The sequence below is a fragment of the Nerophis ophidion genome, linkage group LG05 (assembly GCF_033978795.1).
Source record: "Nerophis ophidion isolate RoL-2023_Sa linkage group LG05, RoL_Noph_v1.0, whole genome shotgun sequence".
Taxonomy (NCBI): Eukaryota; Metazoa; Chordata; class Actinopteri; order Syngnathiformes; family Syngnathidae; genus Nerophis; species Nerophis ophidion.
In genome coordinates this window covers 76,897,097-76,923,402 of record NC_084615.1, presented here as the reverse complement: position 1 = coordinate 76,923,402, position 26,306 = coordinate 76,897,097, and the positions used below count along the sequence as shown (strand labels likewise).

Here is a 26,306-nt window from a genome sequence, read left to right as displayed (position 1 = left end):
GGTGAGGATGTTCTCCAAAAATGTGTCTGTCATTCTTACTGTATTTGGTGTGGGTTCACAGTGTGGCACATATTTGTAACAGTGTTAGAGTTGTTTATACGGCCACCCTCAGTGTGACCTGTATGGCTGTGGATCAACTATGTCTTGGAAGTCGCTTATTGTGTCTACAGAAGTCAAATACATCATGTGGCTGTGCTCGTACACTCTTTGTACAGGTTGTACAAGACATTAAAGACAATGCCTCCAAGGTGTCCCCTTGATTTTGTTCTTTGGGTGAAATTCCGGAGAATGATCATACCTGGGGGGGGGGTCATTGAAAATGTGTAGTCTCCTGGAAAAATCGAGGTTATTCAAGTATGACGCTGTAAAGCGCCATTCATATCAAACTCGCAGGCTGTACCAACATTAAAATTTCTTATTAAGGTGCGGGCCGCAAAACAACGTCTCGCGAGCCGCAATTGGCCCGCGGGCCGCATGTTTGAGACCACTGCCTTACAGTATGCGCACCAGGTCATAAGGCACACTGTCGAGTTTTGAGGGGGAAAAAAGGATTTTAAGTGCCTGTGGTAGATGTGACTATTAAAGGGGAACATTATCACAATTTCAAAAGGGTTAAAAACAATAAAAATCAGTTCCCAGTGGCTTGTTGTATTTTCTGAAGTTTTTTTCAAAATTTTACCGGTCCCGAAATATCCCTAAATAAAGCTTTAAAGTGCCTTATTTTTGCTATCTTCGAAACCACTATCCATTTCCCTGTGACGTCACACAGTGCTGCCAATACAAACAACATGGCGGTTACCACAGCAAGATATAGCGACATTGGCTCGGATTCAGACTCGGATTTCAGCGGCTTAAGCGATTCAACAGATTACGCATGTATTGAAACAGATGGTCGGAGTATGGAGGCACATAGCGAAAACGAAATTGAAGAAGAAATTGAAGCTATTGAGCGAATAGCTATTGACGCTATTCGGCCATAGCGTGGGTGTACCTAATGAAGTGGTCCATAGCATGGCTTCCTTATTAGCATCGCCGGTAAAATGTGCGCACCAAACGATCAGGACTTTCTTGTGACACTGGAGCAACTTAAATCCGTCGATTGGTAAGTGTTTGTTTCGCATTAAATGTGGGTATCTGGTTTCAAATGTACATACAGCTAGCGTAAATAGCATGTTAGCATCGAGTAGCGTAGCATGTTAGCATCGATTAGCTGGCAGTCATGCCGCGACCAAATATGTCTGATTAGTACATAAGTCAACAACATAAACAAAACTCACCTTTGTGATTTCGTTGACTTAATGGTTGCAAATGCATCTGCAGGTTATCCATACATCTCTGTGCCATGTCTGTCTTAGCATCGCCGGTCAAATGTGAAGACACTCTGGTACATTCAATGGGGGTCTGGCGGCAGATTTCTTGCCAGTGGTGCAACTTCAATCAATCAATCAATCAATCAATGTTTACTTATATAGCCCTAAATCACTAGTGTCTCAAAGGGCTGCACAAACCACTACGACATCCTCGGTAGGCCCACATAAGGGCAAGGAAAACTCACACCCAGTGGGACGTCGGTGACAATAATGACCCAGTGGGACGTCGGTGACAATGATGACTATGAGAACATGATACTGTGAAAGATCAATCCATAATGGATCCAACACAGTCGCGAGAGTCCAGTCCAAAGCGGATCCAACACAGCAGCGAGAGTCCTGTTCACAGCGGAGCCAGCACGCTTTTAATGTGTGCCTCAAAGGAGAGAGTTGGGTCGAAGATAATACCCAGATTCTTTACCGTGTCGCCTTGTTTAATTGTTTGGTTGTCAAATGTTAGAGTTGTATTATTAAATAGAGTTCGGTGTCTAGCAGGACCGATAATCAGCATTTCCGTTTTTTTGGCGTTGAGTTGCAAAAAGTTAGCGGACATCCATTGTTTAATTTCATTAAGACAGGCCTCCAGCTGACTACAATCCAGCATGTTGGTCAGCTTTAGGGGCATGTAGAGTTGGGTGTCATCAGCATAACAGTGAAAGCTAACACCGTATTTGCGTATGATGTCACCTAGCGGCATCATGTAGATGCTGAAGAGTGCAGGGCCAAGGACCGAACCCTGGGGAACTCCACACGTTACCTTAACATAGTCCGAGGTCACATTGTTATGGGAGACACACTGCATCCTATCAGTAAGATAAGAGTTAAACCAAGACAGGGCTAAGTCTGACATACCAATTCGTGTTTTGATACGTTCTAATAAAATATTATGATCGACAGTATCGAAAGCAGCGCTAAGATCGAGGAGCAGCAACATAGAACTTGAATCAACTTGAATCCCTCCCTGTTAGTATTGTTACATGATGTCTCCAAGGTACCAAAAAATAGTCGAAAAATGGTAAATAACACAGCTGAGACCAGGTGTTTGTAATGTGAAAATGAAAATGGCGGGTGTGTTACCTCGGTGACGTCACGGTCTGACGTCATCGCTAAAAGACCGATAAACACAAAGGTGTTTAATTTGCCAAAATTCACCCATTTAGAGTTCGGGAATCGGTTAAAAAAATACATGGTCTTTTTTCTGCAACATCAAGGTATATATTGACGCTTACATAGGTCTGGTGATAATGTTCCCCTTTAAGAGTTGTGGGTGATTGAACCATGGATTGAAAAAAGAAAAACATATCATTCTCGTAGGGCACGTAAGCCATGTAATTTACTTTCTGTGTGTCTACAAAGTGATGTTTTTGTAAATGCAGAAACAAAATGTCCGCCAGGCAGAGGAGACAGCTGTTTAGTCCGACCTCGGCGCTTCGCTCAGGGACAGAAACAGCCGACTTTAGTCCATCTGCACTTGTCTTTCATTAGCAGCTCATGCCTTGAACTGAGACTCTGGAGTATGAGCAAGGAGCTGGGATGCCGTGGTCTACCTGACTGAGCAGCAGATGGTAACCAAAGACAATTATTTTTTTCTTCCATACTGCGTCCCACTCAAGATGAGATCAATTCCAAACATTTTCAGTTGTTTGAAGGATGACTCTTGGTGCAAAAATGGCCTTGTACAATGTACATTGTGATGGGCAGAGGTGAAATTGAGTGTTGGCCGGGGTGTGGGGGTCACCTAGGGCAAAAGGGAGCGTCTGAGTCCAAGCTAAAGAAATCAATACCAGAGAGGGCAACCGTTTCCTCCCAGATAAGTCATGGTGTGTTTCAGGGTCTGGCTGCAATGGAGCACCGATAGCATTTCCAGTCCCCCCCATCCCCAAAATATAAGCCCTGAGGTGCAGACACGTACATAAAGTCAGGCAGCCTCTCACTCAAAGCAAACAGTGAGACGGGAACAAACTGAACGACACACTCAAGAGGAACATTTAATCTTCTTCACATTCAGTATGACTCCGGGTTTGGAAAAATATAAAAAAATATGTCTGTTGAAAAGTGCTTTTTTTTTTTTTTTTCTTGTCCCACACTTATCCTTTGTGGCGCTTCCTCTCTCTGCAGCATCCTATTTTATGTGGCACACACGTCTTTTTAATAGGACTCAGATTGGATTTCTCACTGCTACTTTTGACTGATAATACTGCAGCAAGTTTGGAATTCAGTCATTATTGCGTTGACTCTTAGAAAAATGTGTCCTCGGTATGTACTGTATAAGATGGGCAGGTATATATATATATATATATATATATATATATATATATATATATATATATGTATATATATATATATATATATATATATATATATATATACATATATATATATATATATATATATATATATATATATATACACAGTACAAACAAAAGTATGGACACACCTTCTCCTCATTCAATGTGTTTTCACTATCAATCAATCAATCAATGTTTACTTATATGGCCCTAAATCACTAGTGTCTCAAAGGGCTGCACAAACCACTACGACATCCTCGGTAGGCCCACATAAGGGCAAGGAAAACTCACACCCAGTGGGACATCGGTGACAATGATGACTATGAGAACATGATACTGTGATACTGATGATACTGATGACTATGAGAACATATGAGAACATGATACTGTGAAAGTTCAATCCATAATGGATCCAACACAGTCGCGAGAGTCCAGTCCAAAGCGGATCCAACACAGCAGCGAGAGTCCCGTTCACAGCGGAGCCAGTAGGAAACCATCCTAAGCGGAGGCTGATCAGCAGCGCAGAGATGTCCCCAGCCGATACACAGGCGAGCAGTACATGGCCACCGGATCGGACCGGACTCCCTCCACAAAGGAGAGTGGGACATAGAAGAAAAAGAAGAGAAACGGCAGATCAACTGGTCTAAAAAGGGAGTCTATTTAAAGGCTAGAGTATACAAAAGAGTTTTAAGGTGAGACTTAAATGCTTCTACTGAGGTGGCATCTCGAACTGTTACCGGGAGGGCATTCCAGAGTACTGGAGCCCGAAATGAAAAAGCTCTACAGCCCGCAGACTTTTTTTGGGCTTTGGGGATCACTAATAAGCCGGAGTCCTTTGAACGCAGATTTCTTGCCGGGACATATGGTACAATACAATCGGCAAGATAGGATGGAGCTAGACCGTGTAGTATTTTATACGTAAGTAGTAAAACCTTAAAGTCACTAAAGACATAAAAACTATAAATGAACACGTGGAGTTATGTACTCAACAAAAAAAAAAAAGGTGAAATAACTGAAAACATGTTTTATCTTCTAGTTTCTTCAAAATAGCCACCTTTTGCTTTGATTACTTTCTTTGCATTCTCTCTATGAGCTTCGAGAGGTAGTCACCTGCAATGGTTTTCACTTTACAGGTGTGCTTGAAATACTGAACACGTGTTTATTGGGATAAAGTCAACATCTGTTCAGTATTTTAACATAAAAATGTTTGATTGTGAGGCTTTAAAAGCCACAAAATGCAACGGGTCCATCAGACCCACAAACGCCGGCTGAGTAACAACAATATGAACGTTGCATGGATAATTTCTCTGCCAGTGTTTGCAACCCACAGGGATTCTTCTTTTGTGTTTCTGCAACCTGCGGTTCCCACACAAGGTTGCAATATTTTTTGTCAACACTGTCTGCTCTCATTTTCTCGCACATTTGACCCTTTGATGTTTTGTGTACCTATAGTCTGTTCTAGGCCTGCTGTGTGTGTGTGTGTGTTTGTGTGTGTGTGTGTGGTACACATAATATCAATTTCCACACTTCTATTAGCCCTGGGTCCAGTAGACCCGGACATATTATATGTCCTGTTCCACTCAGAATTGAATTAAAAATCTCCCTACTAACTCACCAGTGCCTCCATGGAAATGCCCCCCTCTACCTCAAAGAACTGCTCACCCCCAAATCCTTCACACGACACCTCCGCTCCAAACAGGCTAACCTCCTCCAAACTCCACGGACAAAGCTACGAACTATGAGAGGCCGGGTTTTCCGCCGCTCCCAGTCTGTGGAACGCTCTCCCTGACCACCTAAGGGCACCTCAGACTGTGGATGCTTTTAAAAAAGGCTTAAAAACCCATCTTTTTAAAAAAAAGCCGTTTTATAGATATGCATGCTGGTTCTAGCTACTGGGCTGTTTCTAGTTGTATATTTTATTTAGTTTTATTATCTTTTTATTATTATTATTACTATTTTTTTTACACTGTGGCACTTTGAGGCTGCGATGAGGTGGCGACTTGTCCAGGGTGTACCCTGCCTTCCGCCCGATTGTAGCTGAGATAGGCGCCAGCGCCCCCCGCGACCCCAAAAGGGAATAAGCGGTAGAAAATGGATGGATGGATGGATGGCACTTTGAGGTTGTTTGCTCAACGTAAAGGGCTTTTTTTTACAAATAAAATCTATTATTATTATTATTTGTAATAGAAAGGTGTAGGAGGGGTGTATGGTGTGTGGTCATTAAATATGTATTCTGATATACTTTACATCAGTTGGAAAAATTATTTAATTGTATAATTTTTCTTCGAATAACAAAATGAAAACAGGTCTCACAGACCCGAACAACACAAAAGGGTTAAAATAATTCTGCACTAATGATTTTTGTGGCTTTTAACTCCTCACAATCAAACACTTTTATGTTAAAATACTGAACACATGTTTATTGGGATAAGGTAAACCTCTGTTCAGTATTTTAACATAAATGTGTTTAGACATTTAAAAGCCACAAAATGCAACGGGTCCATCATACCCACAAACGCTGGCTGAGTAACAACAATATGTACATTACACAAGGGTTAAGGACAAAAACAAGGAAGTCAGGATTATCGTCTACAATGAGCACGTTTTGCAGTGCAGTGAAGTATGGCACTGATAAATCATGCTCCCAGGGGCCCACATCACTAATGGAAAAGGACTGCTCTATATTGACCTCTTAAAATAGTACCGGACTGTCTCATCAAATGTGTGAAGTGAGGTTTTTTTATTTTTTATGTAAGCACTCTGAATAGTATTTTAGCACCGAGGCTAGCATAACAAGGTTTGATAAGTGCCTGAGCGGGTAATCAATATCTTACACCATTAAGTACTCTGTCTGGTATCCCCATGGCAATGATCGGACTCAGGATTCCCTTAACACAAGCCTTAATTGATGTGTTACTGATAGTTTCAAGGGAAAAAAAAACAGTAAAATGTATATTAAAAAACAAGTTTACATTAATGACTGTTTACAAATACTATGAACTGGCCTAAAAATCGAAATAAGGGACCTTTTCTGTAGGACTCACCCAGTCTTGGCAAAGTTGGTCCAGTAGGTCATCACCACAGCACTGAGCATCACGTCATTCTTCGAGAAGTTGCAGGGGAAAAGGTCAGTCGGACCAATCATTGGAATTCCAAAAACATAGGGCACCTCGTCGCCGTGAGCGGCGTCCGACCAGGGGGGCTTCATGAGACTCTGGCAGTGGTGGTAGAAGGCATAAAAGTAGGTGGGTGAGCCATAGCGAGCGTGAAGATCCGCAGTCACCACGGAGGGCTCCACCCACTGATGATCGGTGAAAAGGGCCACCAGCGTCTTGCGCCTGGTTTCCGGATTCTCTTTGTCGGCCCAGTCTGTGTACATGAACTTAATAGTCTCCCTCAGAGTGTCCTTGCCCTCCGGGTATCCGTACAGGCTGTCCACAAAGTCTGACACGGAGAAGTCAAAGTCATTCCCAGAGACGCCGTCCTCAGAATCCACCACGTTCTCCACAAAGCGCAGGCCCTCGCCCTGATTGACCCCCAGCATGATATCATAATTGAGGAACTCACCCTGCTCCATGAGGATCTCAGGGTCATCTGGAATTACATCGCCGTCGATTACAGGTCCAAAAGCCACGTGGTACCTGGCGGGCTGGATGTCCTGCTCCACCAGCTCCCTGGAGCTCTTCTTCCTCAGACAGTCCACCATGTCTAACGTGTCCAGGACATTACAGCCCACTTTCTCCGCCAGGAGACGCGTATACTTGACCGGTTGGTAATTCACCGCCCAGCTGGAGAGCGCCGATCCGCTCTGAATGATGGCTCGATGGAACAGACCTGTACGAGAGCAGAGGGAAAAGATCATGGTTAATTCAGTTATGGGCTACACAACACGACGGCTGTTCATTTAGTTGCTGCCATGTTTAAGACCTGGCTGATAAGAACAACAAAGCCCAGACTGGCAATAAGTTCTTGCTCCCACATAGGACAATAATAGATGCCTACAACAATAGAATCATGTCCGTGGAAATGAATGCGCAGATGGCCTGGTCTTACAGACTGCTTGCAGACAGGGCAGAGAATAAGCACGCTGTCATTTCCCTTCCCGTCCCTGCGACTTCCACAGTAATAATCTGTATGCTTGTCAGAAGCAGATGCCACAAATATGGCTGTGCAGGTTTTTCTTAGGATGAGAGGGTACACAGAAACAATGCGGAAGGAAAGAACAAAAAAATTCATGGATTCCGAGCTGAATCTGCAGACATGAATACTCTTCAACTACAGTTGAACGTATAAACCATGCATGTGTTCCCAACTGCTTGTCCAAGAACTGGACTTTTATTGGTTTGATTGGACTGATGTTGAACATTCATTGGGTTTTCCCAAATGGTACCTCACAGTTTTAAAGAAATGTTTGGTTAGGAAAATAATAACTGACTTATACAGATAGACGGAGAAGATATTGAAAGGGTAAAAGAAAACACATTTTTGGGTGTAATAATAGATGATAGAATTAACAGGAACTCTCATGTAAAAAAAATATACAACATAAAGTAGCAACAAACACGTCAATAATGAATAAAGCAAAACATGTTCTACACCAAAAAATCCCTTCATATTCTTTACTGCTCGCTAGTGTTACCTTATCTGAAGTATTGTGCAGAAATATGGGGAAACAAAATGTGAGCTTCATTCACTAACTGTAACGAAAAAGATCAATTAGAATAATACATAATGTTGGATATAGAGAACATACAATCCTTTTATTTATTAAATTATAATTATTGAAATTCAACGATTTGGTGCGTTTGCAAATGTGTATATATATAAATAAATATATATATATAAAAAAAAAAATATATATATATATATATATATATTTATACACACACGTGTGGGAAAAATCACAAGACTACTTCATCTCTACAGAACTGTTTCATGAGGGGTTCCCTCAATCGTCAGGAGATTTTTTTTTTTTCTCCTGACGATTGAGGGAACCCCTCATGAAACAGTTCTGTAGAGATGAAGTAGTCTTGTGATTTTTCCCACACATACATATTGCGCTATACCACGGTATCGAGCACTATTCTCTGTATAATCCAATTAAGACATATATATATATATATATATATATATATATATATATATACATATATATATATATATATATATATATATATATATATATACATATATATATATATACATATATATATATATATACATATATATATATAATGTATATATATATATATATATATATTTATGTATATATACATATATATATATATATATATATATATATACATATATATATATATATAATGTATATATATATATATATATATATGTATATATACATATATATATATATATAAACATATATATATATATATAATGTATATATATATATATATATATATATATATATATATATATATATATATATATATATATATATATATATATGTATATATATATATATATATATATATATATATACACATGACAATCAACAATGTCCCCACAAAGAAGGATAGCAACAACTTAAATAGTCTTGATTGCTAAAACAAAGCAGATGCAGGCAATATCGTTTAAGGAAATCATAAAACTTCTACAGGAAAACACCAACAAAACAGGAAAAGCCACCAAAATAGGAGCGCAAGACAAGAAATTAACCACTACACAGGAAAACAGCAAAAAAACTCAAAAGTGCGTCGTGACAGGTGGTGACAGTACACCTACTTTGAGACAAGAGCTATAGTGATGCATGCTTGGTTGTGGTTTAAGGTCATACATACCCAACAATTTGCGACGACGACTTTTTACTGTTGAGTTTCATTTCTTAATGTTTTCTGCTGGTGGTGTGCCGCCGGTAGAGATGCGCGGTTTGCGGTCTCATCCGCGGAGTCCGCGGATAAACTGCGGGTCGGGCGGTTGACATGACGAGTAAATAGATTTTAATTAGATTCGGGCGGGTGGCGGTTAAACCATCCGGAAATATTTGATATACTTGGTTCTGGGATTGGTATCCTTTACCATTCAGAGAGCCATTTAAGACCCGTGTCACAAAGCGCAGAAGACAAAAGGAGACGCTTTTATTCTCTAGAATGACTGCCGGCAGTGACCCAGTTGATATGTATTCGGGCGTGCTATGAAGCTATTGGCTTTGTCACCCTCTACAACATGTACGATCTGCTTGTCAGTCCAGCATCATGTTGTGTGTGGCTTCCACAGCAACACACACAACGACTGCAAGGCATACTGGGTGACACAGAGTACACTAATGCTTGTGATATAAACAATTTTATCACTCTTAGTAATATGCGCCACGCTATGAAGCCACACCAAACAAGATTGACAAACACATTTCAGGAGAACATCTTCCCAGTAACACAACACAAACGCAACACAACAAATACCCAGAATCCTTTGTATCCATGATAATTCCTGACTATTTTATACACCCCTCTAGGAGCAAACCCTCCGTGTGTTGGTAAGGTGGGCAGGGTTGGGGGCGCCGGGATGTAAAATATATTCAGAATTTTCACGGATACCAAGGATTCTGGGTATTTGTCGTGTTGCGTTTATGTTGTGTTACTGTGAAGATGTTCCCCCGAAATGTGTTTGTCAATCTTTTTTGGTGTGGCTTCACAGCGTGGCGCATATTAGTAAGTGTTAAAGTTTTTTATATCACAACCATCAGTGTACTCCGTGTCACCCAGTATGCCTTTCAATCTTGTACGTGTGATTGCGGAAGCTGCACATAACATGTTGCCGGACTAACAATCGGTTTGTACATGTTGTTGAAGGTGTCTAAGGCAATGGCTTCACAGCACGTCCATATTCTTGTCATCAGGATGAACGCCATTGGATATTCGCGAGAACGTTAGCGGCTCCCATTGTCTACATTACTCTGTGAAACGAGTTTAAATAGCTCTGTGAGTGGTAAAGGTGGCCGACCTCTGATGTACTTCAGCGGGCGGGTGGCGGGCGGGTGGCGGGCGGTTGCGGTTCTGATAAACTGTTGGTTCGGGTGGACGGCGGGTGGATGACGACTTTGGTGATGCGGTTGCGGATGATATAATTGCCTATCCGCGCACTTCCGGATTTTTTCAATGCAAAAAAATGTAAAAGGTTAAAAAACAACCACAAGGCCACTGAGCTGATCATCATGGTAAATGGGTTGTACTTGTATAGCACTTTTCTACCGTCAAGGTCCTCAAAGCGCTTGGACACTACTTCCACATTCACCCATTCACACACTGATGGAGTGAAGTGAAGTGAAAGTGAATTATATTTATATAGCGCTTTTCTCAAGTGACTCAAAGCACTTTACATAGTAAAACCCAATATTTAAGTTACATTTAAACCAGTGTGGGTGGCACTGGGAGCAGGTGGGCAAAGTGTCTTGCCCAAGGACACAACGGCAGTGACTAGGATGGCTGAAGCGGGAATCGAACCTGCAACCCTCAAGTTGCTGGCACGGCCACTCTACCAACCGAGCTATACCGCCATGCAAGGCGCTAACCAGCACCCATCAGGAGCAAGGGTGAAGTGTCTTGCTCAGGACACAACGGACGTGACGAGGTTGGTACTAGGTAGGGATTGAACCAGGGACCCTCGGGTTGCGCACGGCCACTCTCCCACTGCGCCGTACGGTTACATTTTCCACCACTAGTTGATGAATACTTGCAAAGACCACTCAGGCGACCCCCTTCACAGTTGATCTTTTTGATACTTCATAATATTGTTGGACACTTTTTTTGTTTGTTTTTTTGGTGACAGACACAGAGTTGACACAGAATGACATTCAAGCTGCTCGGTTTGCGGAAAGTCGTTCTATTCCTGCTCCTGACATTTACCTTTTGTAGAACTACTTATGCATCTGTTTCGTTTAACCCCGGCCCGAGCTTGTGCACCTTTTCCCCGCAAGATTATTTGGCTTCTAAAGGAGTATGTGGGTGGACCGCTATAAATAAAACCAAACTTCTACTCCTTTTGTGCAGAGACAATGGACATGCACATTTAATTGCCAAGAAATACAACTTATTGGCAATCATGGAAAGAAAAGTGTTTGTGATATGCTGTCATAAACACCTTTGTTACAGACTTTCTATACAGTATTTAGTCAACCACCGATTGTGCAAGTTCTCCCAATTAAAATGATGACAGAGGTCTGTAATTTTCATCATAGGTACACTTCAACTGTGAGAGACAGAATGTGAAAAAAAAATCCATATTTTAGGAAGTTTTAAGAATTTATTTGTAAATTATGGTAGAAAATTAGTATTTGGTCAACGATTCAAAGTTCTCACTGATGGAAGGAGGTTTTGGCTCAAAATCTCACGATACATGGCCCCATTCATTCTTTCCTTAACACGGATCAATCATCCTGTCCCCTTAGCAGAAAAACAGCCACAAAGCATGATGTTTCCACCCCCATGCTTCACAGTAGGTGTGGTGTTCATGGGATGCAACTCAGTATTTATAGTGGTTGATCCCAGGCAGCTGCAACACACGTGTCTTTTCATAAGAGATCTGTCTTGTGGGAGATAAGGTACACAAGCTTTAGTTGTGTGTTCATCTGCAACTATGGATCTGTGGCTCCAACATGCATTCAGTTCTATTTTAATTTTGATGCAAAACATCAAACATTGCACAGCACAAACACATACAGTGGGGCAAAAAAGTATTTAGTCAGCCACCGATTGTGCAAGTTCTCCCACTTAAAATGATGACAGGGGTCTGTAATTTTCATCATAGGTACACTTCAACTGTGAGAGACAGAATGTGAAAAAAAAATCCATATTTTAGGAATTTTTAAGAATTTATTTGTAAATTATGGTAGAAAATTAGTATTTGGTCAACCATTCAAAGCTCTCACTGATGGAAGGAGGTTTTGGCTCAAAATCTCACGATACATGGCCCCATTCATTCTTTCCTTAACACGGATCAATCGTCCTGTCCCCTTAGCAGAAAAACAGCCACAAAGCATGATGTTTCCACCCCCATGCTTCACAGTAGGTGTGGTGTTCATGGGGTGCAACTCAGTATTTATAGTGGTTGATCCCAGGCAGCTGCAACACACGTGTCTTTTCATAAGAGTTCTGTCTTGTGGGAGATAAGGTACACAAGCTTTAGTTGTGTGTTCATCTGCAACTATGGATCTGTGGCTCCAACATGCATTCAGTTCTATTTTAATTTTGATGCAAAACATCAAACATTGCACAGCACAAACACATACAGCGGGGCAAAAAAGTATTTAGTCAGCCACCGATTGTGCAAATTCTCCCACTTAAAATGATGACAGAGGTCTGTAATTTTCATCATAGGTTCACTTCAACTGTGAGAGACAGATGTGAAAAAAAAATCCATATTTTAGGAATTTTTAAGAATTTATTTGTAAATTATGGTAGAAAATTAGTATTTGGTCAACCATTCAAAGCTCTCACTGATGGAAGGAGGTTTTGGCTCAAAATCTCACGATACATGGCCCCATTCATTCTTTCCTTAACACGGATCAAAAACAGCCCCAAAGCATGATGTTTCCACCCCCATGCTTCACAGTAGGTATGGTGTTCTTGGGATGCAACTCAGTATTCTTTTTCCTCCAAACACGACAGGTTGAGTTTATACCAAAAATGTATATTTTAGTTTCATCTGACCACATGACATTCTCCCAATCCTCTGCTGTATCATCCATGTATCCATTTTGGTATAAACTCAACTCGTCGTGTTTGTAGGAAGAAGAATACTGAGTTGCATCCCAAGAACACCACACCTACTGTGAACCATGGGGGTGGAAACATCATGCTTTGGGGCTGTTTTTCTGCTAAGGGGACAGGACGATTGATCCGTGTTAAGGAAAGAATGAATGGGGCCATGTATCGTGAGATTTTCAGCCAAAACCTCCTTCCATCAGTGAGAGCTTTCAATGGCTGACCAAATACTTATTTTCCACCATAATTTACAAATAAATTCTTAAAAATTCCTACAATGTGAATTCCTGGATTTATTTTTTCACATTCTGTCTCTCACAGTTGAAGTGTACCTATGATGAAAATTACAGACCTCTGTCATCATTTTAAGTGGGAAAACTTGCACAATCGGTGGCGGACTAAATACTTTTTTGCGAAACTGTATATAGGAGTGTTTTGTGTGTGTGTGTGCGTGTGTGGGTGTTGTGTTGTGGAGACCCACTCAAACCGATCTACAGTCTCATGGGGTTGCTCTCAAATGAAATTACATTTCAGTATGAAGGAAATCTGAGATGACTTTCCACCACAAGGCATACACAACCCAAACGGAAAACATAATTTCCTCAAAAATAATTGAATTGCATCCCTTGGAAAAAAAAAAAAAAATGTTCCCATTACACGGAGCAGATTAAAGGTGACAGGACGTCCCCGCAGTTTACGGTAGGCTTTCCTCGCTTCATCACCAGCGCTGCTTCACCGGTCTCTCGGGGTCGGAGGCCAGAATCCCGACCACTTGACCACGCCGCTGTGTTTTTTTTTCATGCCGTCGTTACTGAGACAGTGATGGAGTTTCACCGAAGCGGCGACGTGTAATTGCTACAAAACGTCAGTAGACGTTTTCCCCCCCAACTTGGTGTGGAGACATGCTGGAATGGAGCCTTTAAGTGTAATATTTCAGCATCAGTGTGGGTGGCTGCACAACTCTGTGTGTTTATGAGGTAAACAGAAGACCTAAGTGCCAGATATATCACGTCGGTCGCCTTAATCAGTGGCGGCGGGGGGCTTATTTCTTGCTGGAAAAGATGAAGTGTTTATTTACATGCTTATTTACACTTATTTGTTTCCAAGTAGTGAGTAGAATTACTTTGCCTGCATGGGTGAACTGCTAAGTGTTTTTTATTGAAAGTGTGTTTCGCAGACACACTCCAAACTACACTTTTTTTTTTTCTGAGTTCTAACAGTGATAACTACGGATTATTCATCGAGTTGATATTCTTCATATTTTACATGCTTTCCAGCAACAGAAATTACTCATATTCCAAACTGAATAAAAGATTTGTAAATTGTTGGGAAAAATTCTTTATGAAGCCTCAACACAAATTGGTGCCAACATTTTTCTGGAACAGGATGAAAAGTGTGTTATTTATTTTCAATTTCAATTTTTAATTTGACAGTCTTGAACAGGCCTTAGCAATTATTTTACTTGGGGGCCAGATTTAGATAAAAAAAAAAAACTGTATCTGGGGGGGCTAATATATCTATTTTTAGGGAACAAAAATACAAAACTGCCCCTGACAGTTTGTCTGTTTTTTAGTTTTTTCCTCTGCATTTGTCTTTGTTTTGTGTGTAATATTTCCGGTCAGTGCTTTTATTTGGTCTGTTTCCTGTGTTTCTCCCTGTGCGCTGTTTTCCCCTCAGCTGCGGCTGATTGGCACCAAGCCACACCTGGTGTCAATCAGCCCACTCCTATTTGTACCTGCTCTGTTCCTCCAGTCAGTGCCGGATTATTGTCACGTATTGCATGTCGCTTCTGTCTTGGATTGTCGCTCCTGTCGTGTCGTGTCTTTGCAGCGTAGCGGTAAGCTATAATTTGTTAGATGTTTGTAGTTTTCTGTTTTTTGTTCCGTGCCTCCTATTTGTCTTTGTACAACACGTAACGACTGCTGTTATCGGTTCTGTTTATGCTAGCCTCCATGCTAAGCCTTTTGTTTTTGCTAGTTTCCATGCTAAGCTCCTTTTGATTTTGCTAGCTTCCATGCTAAGGCCTTTTTGTTTGTTATCCGCCTGGTGCAGGCTTTTTGTTGTACACCTTTTGTTTGGTTTTGTCTAAGTATCTTTATTAAATCATGTTTTCTCACTACATCTCTGCATCTTGGGGTTCGTCACCAACCAACTCTGACAAAAACCTCACAATAATGATTGAAAGCTAAGAACGTCATGACAAAGCGCCATAAAAAAACGGAACGGAATTTGATTTTTTTTTTTACTGAATGAGACACCCAGAATGTACATGAAAATAAAGATTGTGAGATTTACAATGTTAACAAAGAAGGATAAAAAACTGAATATTGACAACATATTTTACAATTAACCGAAACACAACCAAAATGCAACAAACAAAAAACCCACCTGCAATCTGAGATATCTCAAAGTGACCAAAGTATCTAATTAAATGACCATAGTAACTAATTAGATGACTAAAGTAACTAATTAGATTACCATAGTAACTAATTAGATGACCATAATAACTCATTAACTAATTGGTGTCAGGGGTATTTGTTGTCGAACTCCAAGATGCAGAGACGGAGGCAGGCATAGAATATGAAAATATGATTTAATTAAAACTAAACAAGAACAAACAAAAAGCACGCACTTGGGTGGAATAACAAACTAAGGGAGCTAGCACTGGAAGCTAGAAAACAAAAAGGAACTTCAGCATGGAAGCTAATGGATAGCAAACAAAAAAAATGGAAATAACTAATGCTAATAGAAACAGCTTACCGCTACGGCGACCAGGACAAAATATAGCATGACAGGTAGTAGCTGTAACAAAACGACACGACAGGTAGCACAACAAGAGTGATATGTGGCAACGACAATACAATGATCCAGCAACTGACACAAGACAAAGCAGGTACAAATAGGAGCAGGCTGATTGGCAACAGGTGTGGCCAGGTGCCAATCAGCCACAGCTGAGGAGGAACACAGCACTCAGGGAACAAGACAGGAAGCTGACAAAATAAGAGCACTAGACAGGAACTAAAGACAGGAGACAACAAATATCAATCAATCAATCAATACAGAGGAAACAGACAAATGCAGAGGAAAAAACTAAAACCCAGACAATTAGATGACCATAGTAACTAATTAGATGGCCATAGTAACTAATTAGATGGCCATAGTGACTAATTAGATGACCATAGTAACTAATTACATGACCATAGTGACTAATTAGATGACCATAGTAACTAATTACATGACCATAGTAACTAGTATGTCATGCAGATTCCAATCAGACTTAGTATAGCTGAAGACTTCCGGTCATTACAAAACATCATTATGGCAGCTACACTTTCCATGGGTTTGTCATTCTTGTTTGGTTCACAGTGTGGCGCATATTTTTTTAACAGTGTTAAAGTTGTTTATACGGCCACCCTCAGTGTGACCTGTATGGCTTTTGAGCAAGTATGCCTTGCATTCACTAGTGTTTGTGAAAGGGCGTATATTAAAAAGTAAAGTTAAATTACCAATGATTGTCACACACATACTAGATGTGGTGAAATTATTCTCTGCATTTGACCCATCACCCTTGATCACCCCCTGGGAGGTGAGGGGAGCAGTGAGCAGCAGCGGTGCCGTGCCCGGGAATCATTTATGGTGATTCAACCTCCTTTTTTTTTTTTTTTCTTTGTCATGAAAAAGGGACGTTTTTTAATGAAAAATTGAGGTTTTTGTGGTTGGTGCACTAATTGTAAGTGTATATTGTGTTTTTTCTGTTGATTTAATAAAAAAAATAAAATAAAATAAAAAATGTTTTTTTGAATAAAAATTAATTTAAAAAAAATTCTGCGGCCCGGTACCAATTGGGCCACGGCCCGGTGGTTGGGGACCACTGCCCTAGAGTGTGAATGTGAATGTTGTCTGTCTATCTGTGTTGGCCCTGCGATGAGGTAGCGACTTGTCCAGGGTGTACCCTGCCTTCCGCCCGATTGTAGCTGAGATAGGCGCCAGCGCCCCCCTAAAAAGGGAATAAGCGGTAGGAAATGGATGGATGGATGGATTATCAGACAGCTCTAATTTTTACACTATCTCAAGGGCCATTAAATAATGAGTCGTGAAGAGGCCGTGGCAGAGGGGTTAGTGCGTCTGCCTCACGAAGGTCCTGCAGTCCTGGGTTCAATCCCGGGCTCGGGATCTTTCTGTGTGGAGTTTGCATGTTCTCCCCGTGACTGCGTGGGTTCCCTCCGGGTACTCCGGCTTCCTCCCACTTCCAAAGACATGCACCTGGGGATAGGCCCCTCCCACTTCCAAAGACATGCACCTGGGGATAGGCCCCTCCCACCTCCAAAGACATGCACCTGGGGATAGGTTGATTGGCAACACTAAATTGGCCCTAGATCAGTGGTCCCCAACCATTTTGGATCCGCGGACCGGTCAACGCTTAATAATTTGTCCCGCGGCCCGGGTGGGGGGGGGAAGTGGGTTGGGTATCCTTTTATTTATTTATTTATTTATTTTTTCTTTGTCATGAAAAATTGAGTTTTTTTTGTGGTTGGTGCACTAATTGTAAGTGTATATTGTGTTTTTTAAGTTGATTTAATTTAAAAAATATATATATATAAATATATATTTTTTTTAAATAAAAATCCTTTTTTTTTTTTTTTTTCTTTGTCATGAAAAAGGGACGTTTTTTAATGAAAAATTTAGGTGTTTGTGGTTGGTGCACTAATTGTAAGTGTATATTGTGTTTTTTATGTTGATTTAATAAAAATAAAAAAAATAAAACAATTTTTTTTTAATAAAAATTACTAAAAAAAATTTCTGCGGCCCGGTACCAATCGGGCCACGGCCCGGTGGTTGGGGACCACTGCCCTAGAGTGTGAATGTGAATGTGAATGTGTGAATGTTGTCTGTCTATCTGTGTTGGCCCTGCGATGAGGTAGCGACTTGTCCAGGGTGTACCCTGCCTTCCGCCCGATTGTAGCTGAGATAGGCGCCAGCGCCCCCCTAAAAAGGGAATAAGCGGTAGGAAATGGATGGATGGATGGATGGATTATCAGACAGCTCTAATTTTTACACTATCTCAAGGGCCATTAAATAATGAGTCGTGAAGAGGCCGTGGCAGAGGGGTTAGTGCGTCTGCCTCACAATACGAAGGTCATGAGTAGTCCTGGGTTCAAATCCAGGCTCGGGATCTTTCTGTGTGGAGTTTGCATGTTCTCCCCGTGAATGCGTGGTTCCCTCCGGGTACTCCGGCTTCCTCCCACTTCCAAAGACATGCACCTGGGGATAGGTTGATTGGCAACACTAAATTGGCCCTAGAGCAGTGGTCCCCAACCTTTTTGGATCCGCTTGAGAATTTGTCCCGCGGCCCGGTTCGGGGGGTGAGTTGGGGATCCTTTTTTTTTTTTTTCTTTGTCATGAAAAAGGGACGTTTTTTAATGAAAAATTTAGGTTTTTGTGGTTGGTGCACTAATTGTAAGTGTATATTGTGTTTTTTATGTTGATTTAATAAAAAATAAAAATAAAATGTCTCAAAGATTAAGCCAAGTGCAAACAGGTTTGACAGTTAAAAAATTGTTGTTTTTTTTTAAATAAAAATGAATTTAAAAAAAAATTCTGCGGCCCTAGAGTGTGAATGTGAGTGTGAATGTTGTCTGTCTGTGTTGGCCCTGTGATTAGGTGGCGACTTGTCCAGGGTGTACACCGCCTTCCGCCCGAATGCAGCTGAGATAGGCTCCAGCTCTCCCCGCAACCCCGGAGGGGAATAAGCGGTAGAAAATGGATGAATGAGCTCTTTGAACACCCCTGATATAATGTAGGTGTACCCAAACAGTGCTATAGGGTGATTATATGTATTTATGTATGTAATATACTTTTCTCTTTGCATTCTCTCTTAACGTCACTGATGCTTTGAAAAAAATCTGTCCCCCAGAACAAATGCAACCGAGGACCCCTGCTGTGGGCGATTGCGTCACGAATGATAGCGAGTACATCTTCCATCTTCCAATTTCTTTGGAATTTTCTATTTGTTGTTTCTGTCCCTGCACCATGCATCACGCTGTGGCACGAAGGCCACCATCAGCGCCGCGCCGTCACTGCCCTTCAAATCGTCCTACAGGCCGTGCATCTCCGCGGGGGTGACGGCCTGCACCGCGTCTCAGCGAGCGGAAGCAGATGTTCAGGATTTCAACCACTTGGAAGAATTAAGAGTGACAGCCGTAAGATGCAATTTGCTGCTTTGCCGGCTGGTGGGGGCCCAGGGGTGGATGGAGGGACATGAGGGCATGTCCGGCCAGTCCTTCTATTTTCCTCCCCTCGCCTTGCTTCCCCTCCCTTAGTGCCATTTTAGTAGGGCTGGGCGTGTCGATACCAAGTATGGATAGTATCGATACTTGGTGAGTATCGGTATCGTATCGATACTTGCGTGATGGTATCGATACTTCACCAAATTAAGCGAATCACTCCGATTATGTTGGGGAAAAATCACATTGATTATGTTGCGGGTCGTTTTGACCCGTACTGTGTTAATGCACTCAGAACAGTCAAGAAAACTGGTTAAACCAATAACAATTTTATTTTAGGTTATATAAACATTTAGAAAAGTGACATACAATACATTTTTTATTCCAATTGTATTATGTTATGGGCCAATTTGACCCATTTCAGTTTTTGTGTTGATCAAAGTACTGGTTATCCTTTCTTTTTCTTGCTGAAATCTGGTGACTTTTCTTCATCTATGGTCATGAACTGGTGTGTAAATCTGGACACTTTGTTGTGTAGTGGAATGTTTGTGCAGAGTTTGTATAAAAAAGATGATGCTGCGAGTCATTTTGACCCAGGCGCTTTAATGTGGGTAAATAGCTGTTCAGATCCAAAAATAAACATGTCTCCTTGATGTACTTTTTACTTTGATGTACAATTGTTTGTATTTTGTTTGTCTCTGAGACCCAGTGCCAGGGGTGTGAAGAGAGGGAACTTTTTCACACTTGTCCTTGTCTCCTCAGATGTCATCCTTCTGGAGCTCATTTTTGGTGAGTTTGTCAAAGAGATGACAAGAGAACAGTGACAAGGACAAGTTTGAGAAAGTTCCCTCTCTTCACACACCTGGCTCTGGGTCTCCGAGGCAATCAAAATACCAACAATTGTACATCAAAGTAAAAAGTACATCAAAGAGACTTGTTTATTTTGGCTATTTACCCACATTAAAACATCTGGGTCAAAATGACCCGCAACATCATCTTTGTATACAAACTCTGCAAGACATTCCTCTACTCAACAAAGTGTCCAGATTTTACACACCAGTTCATGACCCTAGATGAGGAAAAGTAACCAAATTTCAGCAAGAAAAAGGATAACCAGTACTTTGATCAACACAAAAACTGAAATGGGTCAAATTGACCCTTAACATAATACAATTGGAATAAAAAATGTATTGTATGTCACTTTTCTAAATGTTTATACAACCTAAAATAAAATTGTTATTGGTTTAACCTGTTTTCTTGACTGTTTTGAGTGCATTTACACCGTATGGGTCAAAACGACCCGCAACATAAACAATGTCATTTTTTCCAACATAATACAAGGGTTAAGTTCTTGTGTGTTGTGAGGCGACTAGCCAAGTTCAGTATTTGTTTTCACCTTATTTGCACTACTTTGTTTTTATTCTAGCTCTCACGCTAATGATTTGTTTTCCCTGTTGTGTGCCTTCGTGACAAGTTGTTAGTATTTCTGTTTGTTTTCTTAGCTCCCACGCTAGCTCCCTTTGTTTGCCTTTTCTGCTTAGCTCCAGTATTTTTGTTCTTAGCCTGTTTTTGTTACTTAAATAAATTCATTATATCTTACCTTTGCTGTGTTCATGTCGACGCACCCTCGGAGGAACAAATCCGGCAACAATATGCCACACAGTCGTAAGATTCTATATGTTATAGTTATTTGAATGACTCTTACCATAATACCAGGCACCTTCTCAGTTGGCTATTTATGCCTTATATAACGTACACTTATTCAGCCTGTTGTTCACTATTCTTTATTTATTTTAAATGACCTTTCAAATGTCTATTCTTTGTGTTGGGTTTTATCAAATAAATTCCCCCTAAAAATGCGACTTATACTCCAGTGCGATTTATATATGTTTTTTTTCCTTCTTTATTATGCACTTTCGGCAGGTGCGACTTATACTCCGGAGCGATTTATACTCCAAACTATATGGTAATTAATGTTCGATAAGAATAACGATAAGAATTTCTCAGTTCTTTTGTTTTGTGTTCATTTTTACAACTGTTTAATAGCTAGTGTTTTCTTTTTTACTTAAGTTCTTGTGTGTTGTGAGGCGACTAGCCAAGTTCAGTATTTGTTTTCACCTTATTTGCACTACTTTATTGTAATTAATATTATTACTTTTTTATTTGAATTTCTCAGTTCTTTTGTTTTGTGTTCATGTTTACAACTTTGTTCAATAACTAGAGTTTTGTTATTTACCGTAAGTGTTTGTGTGTTTTGAGGCCACAAGCCAGGTTCAGTAGTTGTTTGCACCTTATTTGCATTACTTTATTGCTATTGATATTACTTTTATAATAAATATTTTATTTTTTGACTTAAATCGTTGTCCTGTGTTGTATTATTATCATAATCGATTAATAAAGGCAAAAGTACAAATTTGGTTTCAAAAGTATCGATACCCCGAAGCCCCGCCCCCCCATCAGATGACGACACTTCCGGCATCGGTATCGGATCGGATCGATACCCAAATTTGCGATATTGCCCACCCCTACATTGTAGACTTGCTGCTCTTCATGTTTCAAAAAGTGCAAACAAAGTCATACCTGAAACCACTGAAGTCAACCTCGAAGCCCGGGGGCCAAATCAGGTCCGCCAGTTAATTTAATGTTAAAAAAAAAAAAGTAGCAATGATTGTCACACACACACACACACACACACACACACACACACACACACACACACACACACACACACACACACACACACACACACACACACACACACGCACACACTAGGTGTGGCAATATTATTCTCTGCAATTGACCCATTACCCTCGATCACCCCCTGGGAGGTGAGGGGAGCAGTGAGCAGCACCAGTGGCTGCGCCCGGGAATCGTTCATGGCGATTTAACCCCCAAATCCAAACCTTGATGCTGATTGCCCAGCAGGGAGGTAATGGGTCCCATTTTTATAGTCTTCGGTATGACTCTAACCACTAAGCCACTGAGCAGGAAATGTGGCCCGGTCTGTCATTTTATGTAGCCTGAGAAAGGTTGGAAATAATAAAGCACTTTCTGGCTTAATGTATTTGTCCTTTTCGCATGACGGTTTTTTTTCCACATTCGTTTCCTGTCTATTTTTCATTCCACTTCCTGTTTGCATCCATGTACCACCACTCCTCCGGTCTGAGCGTTGGCACCCTTACCTGTCCCTGACCGGCAATCAGGACAGATCTGTCTCTGGTTGCCAATCCTCTGGACAGTGCAGGTTCATTTTACTTTTATTGATTGATTGAGACTTTGATTAGTAGATTGCACAGTACAGTACTGTGAGGGGCGTGGGGGGGTGGCCCGCGGACCTGCAGCGAAGCGGGGTGTGCCAGGACCGGCTTCGAGATCAGTGACAGGTGAATAAATGGCTCACTTGGGCTTGCTTATCTAATCACCTGTTGTGTTAAAAGGCAGCAGCCCGGGGAGGAGAAGGGAGTTGGAGTTGGAGCACGAGAGAGAGCGAGAGAGAGACTGACAGACACTAGAGACAATTGCTAAAAAAGCACAACACAGACTATTCCTGTTAAATAAAACAGTATCTAAAAACCCTGAAAAGAAGCAGTATTGTCGGTGATTGGTGGTCCGAGGAACCCGGAAGCAAGAGTCTTCCACATATTCGGTACAATTAACCCCAGAATGGTAAGTCGAGGTCCATGTTAATCAATTCATGTTTGTTTGTCAACACGTGTTTGCTTTTCGTGCACTTCCCAGCTGCATGTCATTGTTGTTTGTGTTGTCTGCGTTTTCCCTAATATAAAGGGCTTCTTTTATGCACTTGCCTGCAGACTCTGCATAACGGGATGTGGACACGGGGCAGTTATACAATTACTGGGTTGGGGAGGTTGGGAGAGTGGCAGTGCCACCAACATGAGGGTTCCTGGTTCGATCCCCAGCTTCTACCAACCTAGTCACATCCGTTGTGTCCTTAAACAAGACACTCCACACTTGCTCCTGATGGGTCGTGGTTAGCGCCTTGCATGGCAGCTCCCGCCATCAGTGTGTGAATGTGTGTGTGTGAATGGGTGAATGTGGAAATAGTGTCAAAGCCCTTTGAATACGTTGAAGGTAGAAAAGCGCTATACAGGTATGACCCATTTAGCATTTACCGCATTTTTCGGATAGTAGCGTGCACTGGTATTTAGATTGTACCCATCAAAGTTCAGAAAAATAAATAAATAATAAACAATATATATATAAAAAAATATATATATATGTATACATACATACATATATATATGTAAGTATATATACATACATACACACATACATACATACATATATACATACATACATACATACATGTATGTATGTATGTATGTATACATACATACATACATACATATATATGTATACATACATACATAGATACATATATATATGTATGTATATATACATACATACATACACACATACATATATACATACATACGTATGTATGTATGTATGTATGTATGTATGTATGTATGTATGTATGTATGTATGTATGTATACATACATACATACATACATACATACATACATACATACATACATACATACATACATACATACATACATACATACATACATACATACATATATATATATATATATATATATATATATATATATATATATATATATATATATATATATATATTACCCGCACCGGACGATAAGCCGTAAGATGTCAATTTACATACCTTGATTGTTTCCAAACATTGCCTGTAACATGGCAGTAAAATGGCGGTTCAAACAAAACAAGAGTCATCTGGCTAGAGAAGCTACTTCTCCAATCAGGGAAACAGACTCAATTAGTCCACGGTGACGTTTGGGTGAATTTAGGAAAATGAATCAACACAAAAAATTGTCATTGTTCGTTAACATTACTAACACATACACTTGTATATGTGTTAGCATATTTGCTAATGCCACAATAGCACGTACAAATGTGCATCACACATGGGATGGTTTATTAGGTGTGAATTGTTATAGTTATATTGTGAAACTTGCAAATATTGCTTGAATAATAGAATGGAGAATGACACCATATGTCACTGCATATGTAAGCAGACTAAATTAGGAGTCTTTGTTTGCTTACTACTAAAAGACAAGTTGTCTAGTATGTTCACTATTTTATTTAAGGACAAACTTGCAAAAAAAACAAACAAATGTTTAATGTACCCGAAGCATTTAAGTCTCACCTTAAAACTCATTTGTATACTCTAGCCTTTAAATAGACTCCCTTTTTAGACCAGTTGATCTGCCGTTTCTTTTCTTTTTCTCCTATGTCCCACTCTCCCTTGTGGAGGGGGTCCGGTCCGATCCGGTGGCCATGTACTGCTTGCCTGTGTATCGGCTGGGGACATCTCTGCGCTGCTGATCCGCCTCCGCTTGGGATGGTTTCCTGCTGTGAACGGGACTCTCGCTGCTGTGTTGGATCCGCTTTGGACTGGACTCTCGCGACTGTGTTGGATCCATTATGGATTGAACTTTCACAGTATCATGTTAGACCCGCTCAACATCCATTGCTTTCCTCCTCTCCAAGGTTCTCATAGTCATCATTGTCACCGAGGTCCCACTGGGTGTGAGTTTTCCTTGCCCTTATGTGGGCCTACCGAGGATGTCGTAGTGGTTTGTGCAGCCCTTTGAGACTTAGGGCTATATAAGTAAACATTGATTGATTGATTGATTGATTTTTTGTTAAAATAAAGCCAACAATGGCATTTTTTTGTGGTCCCCTTTATTTAGAGAAGTACTGAAAAGTATCAAAATAATTTCAGAACCGGTACCGAAACATTGGTATCGTTACAACACCAGCCTGTACTGTAGATTGAATAAGTTTGCCCTGATATGAGAGCGCTGTGCATGCAACAGGGTCTGCAGGGTCCTGGCAGCGTGTGCATTCCAACCCGAGGAGGGTCGAGCATCGCCGACGCTACCGGATTTATCTTTCGCTTTGTTTGATGAAAGAGAGCGAGAGCGAGTGGGGCTTCACTATTGTTTGTCGAGAATCATATAAATCCCGCGTACAGGAGCTGTCACCGGGGCGATAAATATGTATTAGAGCTGCGTGTGATGAGCCCCACCGAGGTATAGGAAGCCCACCGGGGAAGGTCAGTGAGAGAGATCTATCACCCACTGAGAGAATCCACTAATTATCCACAGCGGGAAGTTGGTGTGAGCGTGTGCAGGTGTGTCAGCGCTGACTTTGATTGATAAGGCAGAGAAAAATGATGAATAGGCAAACATGCATCAGAATGACTGGGTTAACCGTTTGTGACACTCGAGCTGAGCAACTTTTTACTCAGAATCCAAAGCAATTTACCGTATTTCCTTAAATTGCCGGCGGGGCGCTAATTAATTTAAAAGCTCTTCTCACTCCGGCGTTTACCAAAGGCATGCGGTAAATTTAGGACTGCGCTTAAAAATTTGAGTGTGATGTAAGGATACCATCATGAAAAGCATATATAAATGAAGTCCATGCGCAGCTCCTTCTGATCAAAAGCATCGATAACTTGTTTATAGAAGTCTTCCTTATCTTTCTTCACTTTTAAGTCTCTCTGTCTTGATGGAGATCTTCCTTTATTACATCCTGCTTCGATTGAAAGTCCAGTTTAGAAAACAGTTTTTTTTTTAGATATGTAATCCTCCATGTTAAAAGTAAAAGGAAAAAATAAACACACGCTGCTAACTCTT

The 26,306-nt window shown here is 40.8% G+C and overlaps 1 protein-coding gene across 3 annotated transcripts in view; it reads right to left on the bottom strand.

The window, feature by feature from the left end:
* The window catches only part of nlgn3a (neuroligin 3a), a 743,972-nt gene that overhangs the window by 82,179 nt on the left and 635,487 nt on the right, over positions 1–26,306 (bottom strand). For all 3 annotated transcript variants that reach the window (XM_061901991.1, XM_061901993.1, XM_061901994.1), the window contains one exon: positions 6,703–7,492. In XM_061901991.1, the coding sequence (XP_061757975.1) occupies positions 6,703–7,492 (790 nt within the window). The remainder of the gene's footprint in view (positions 1–6,702; positions 7,493–26,306) is intronic.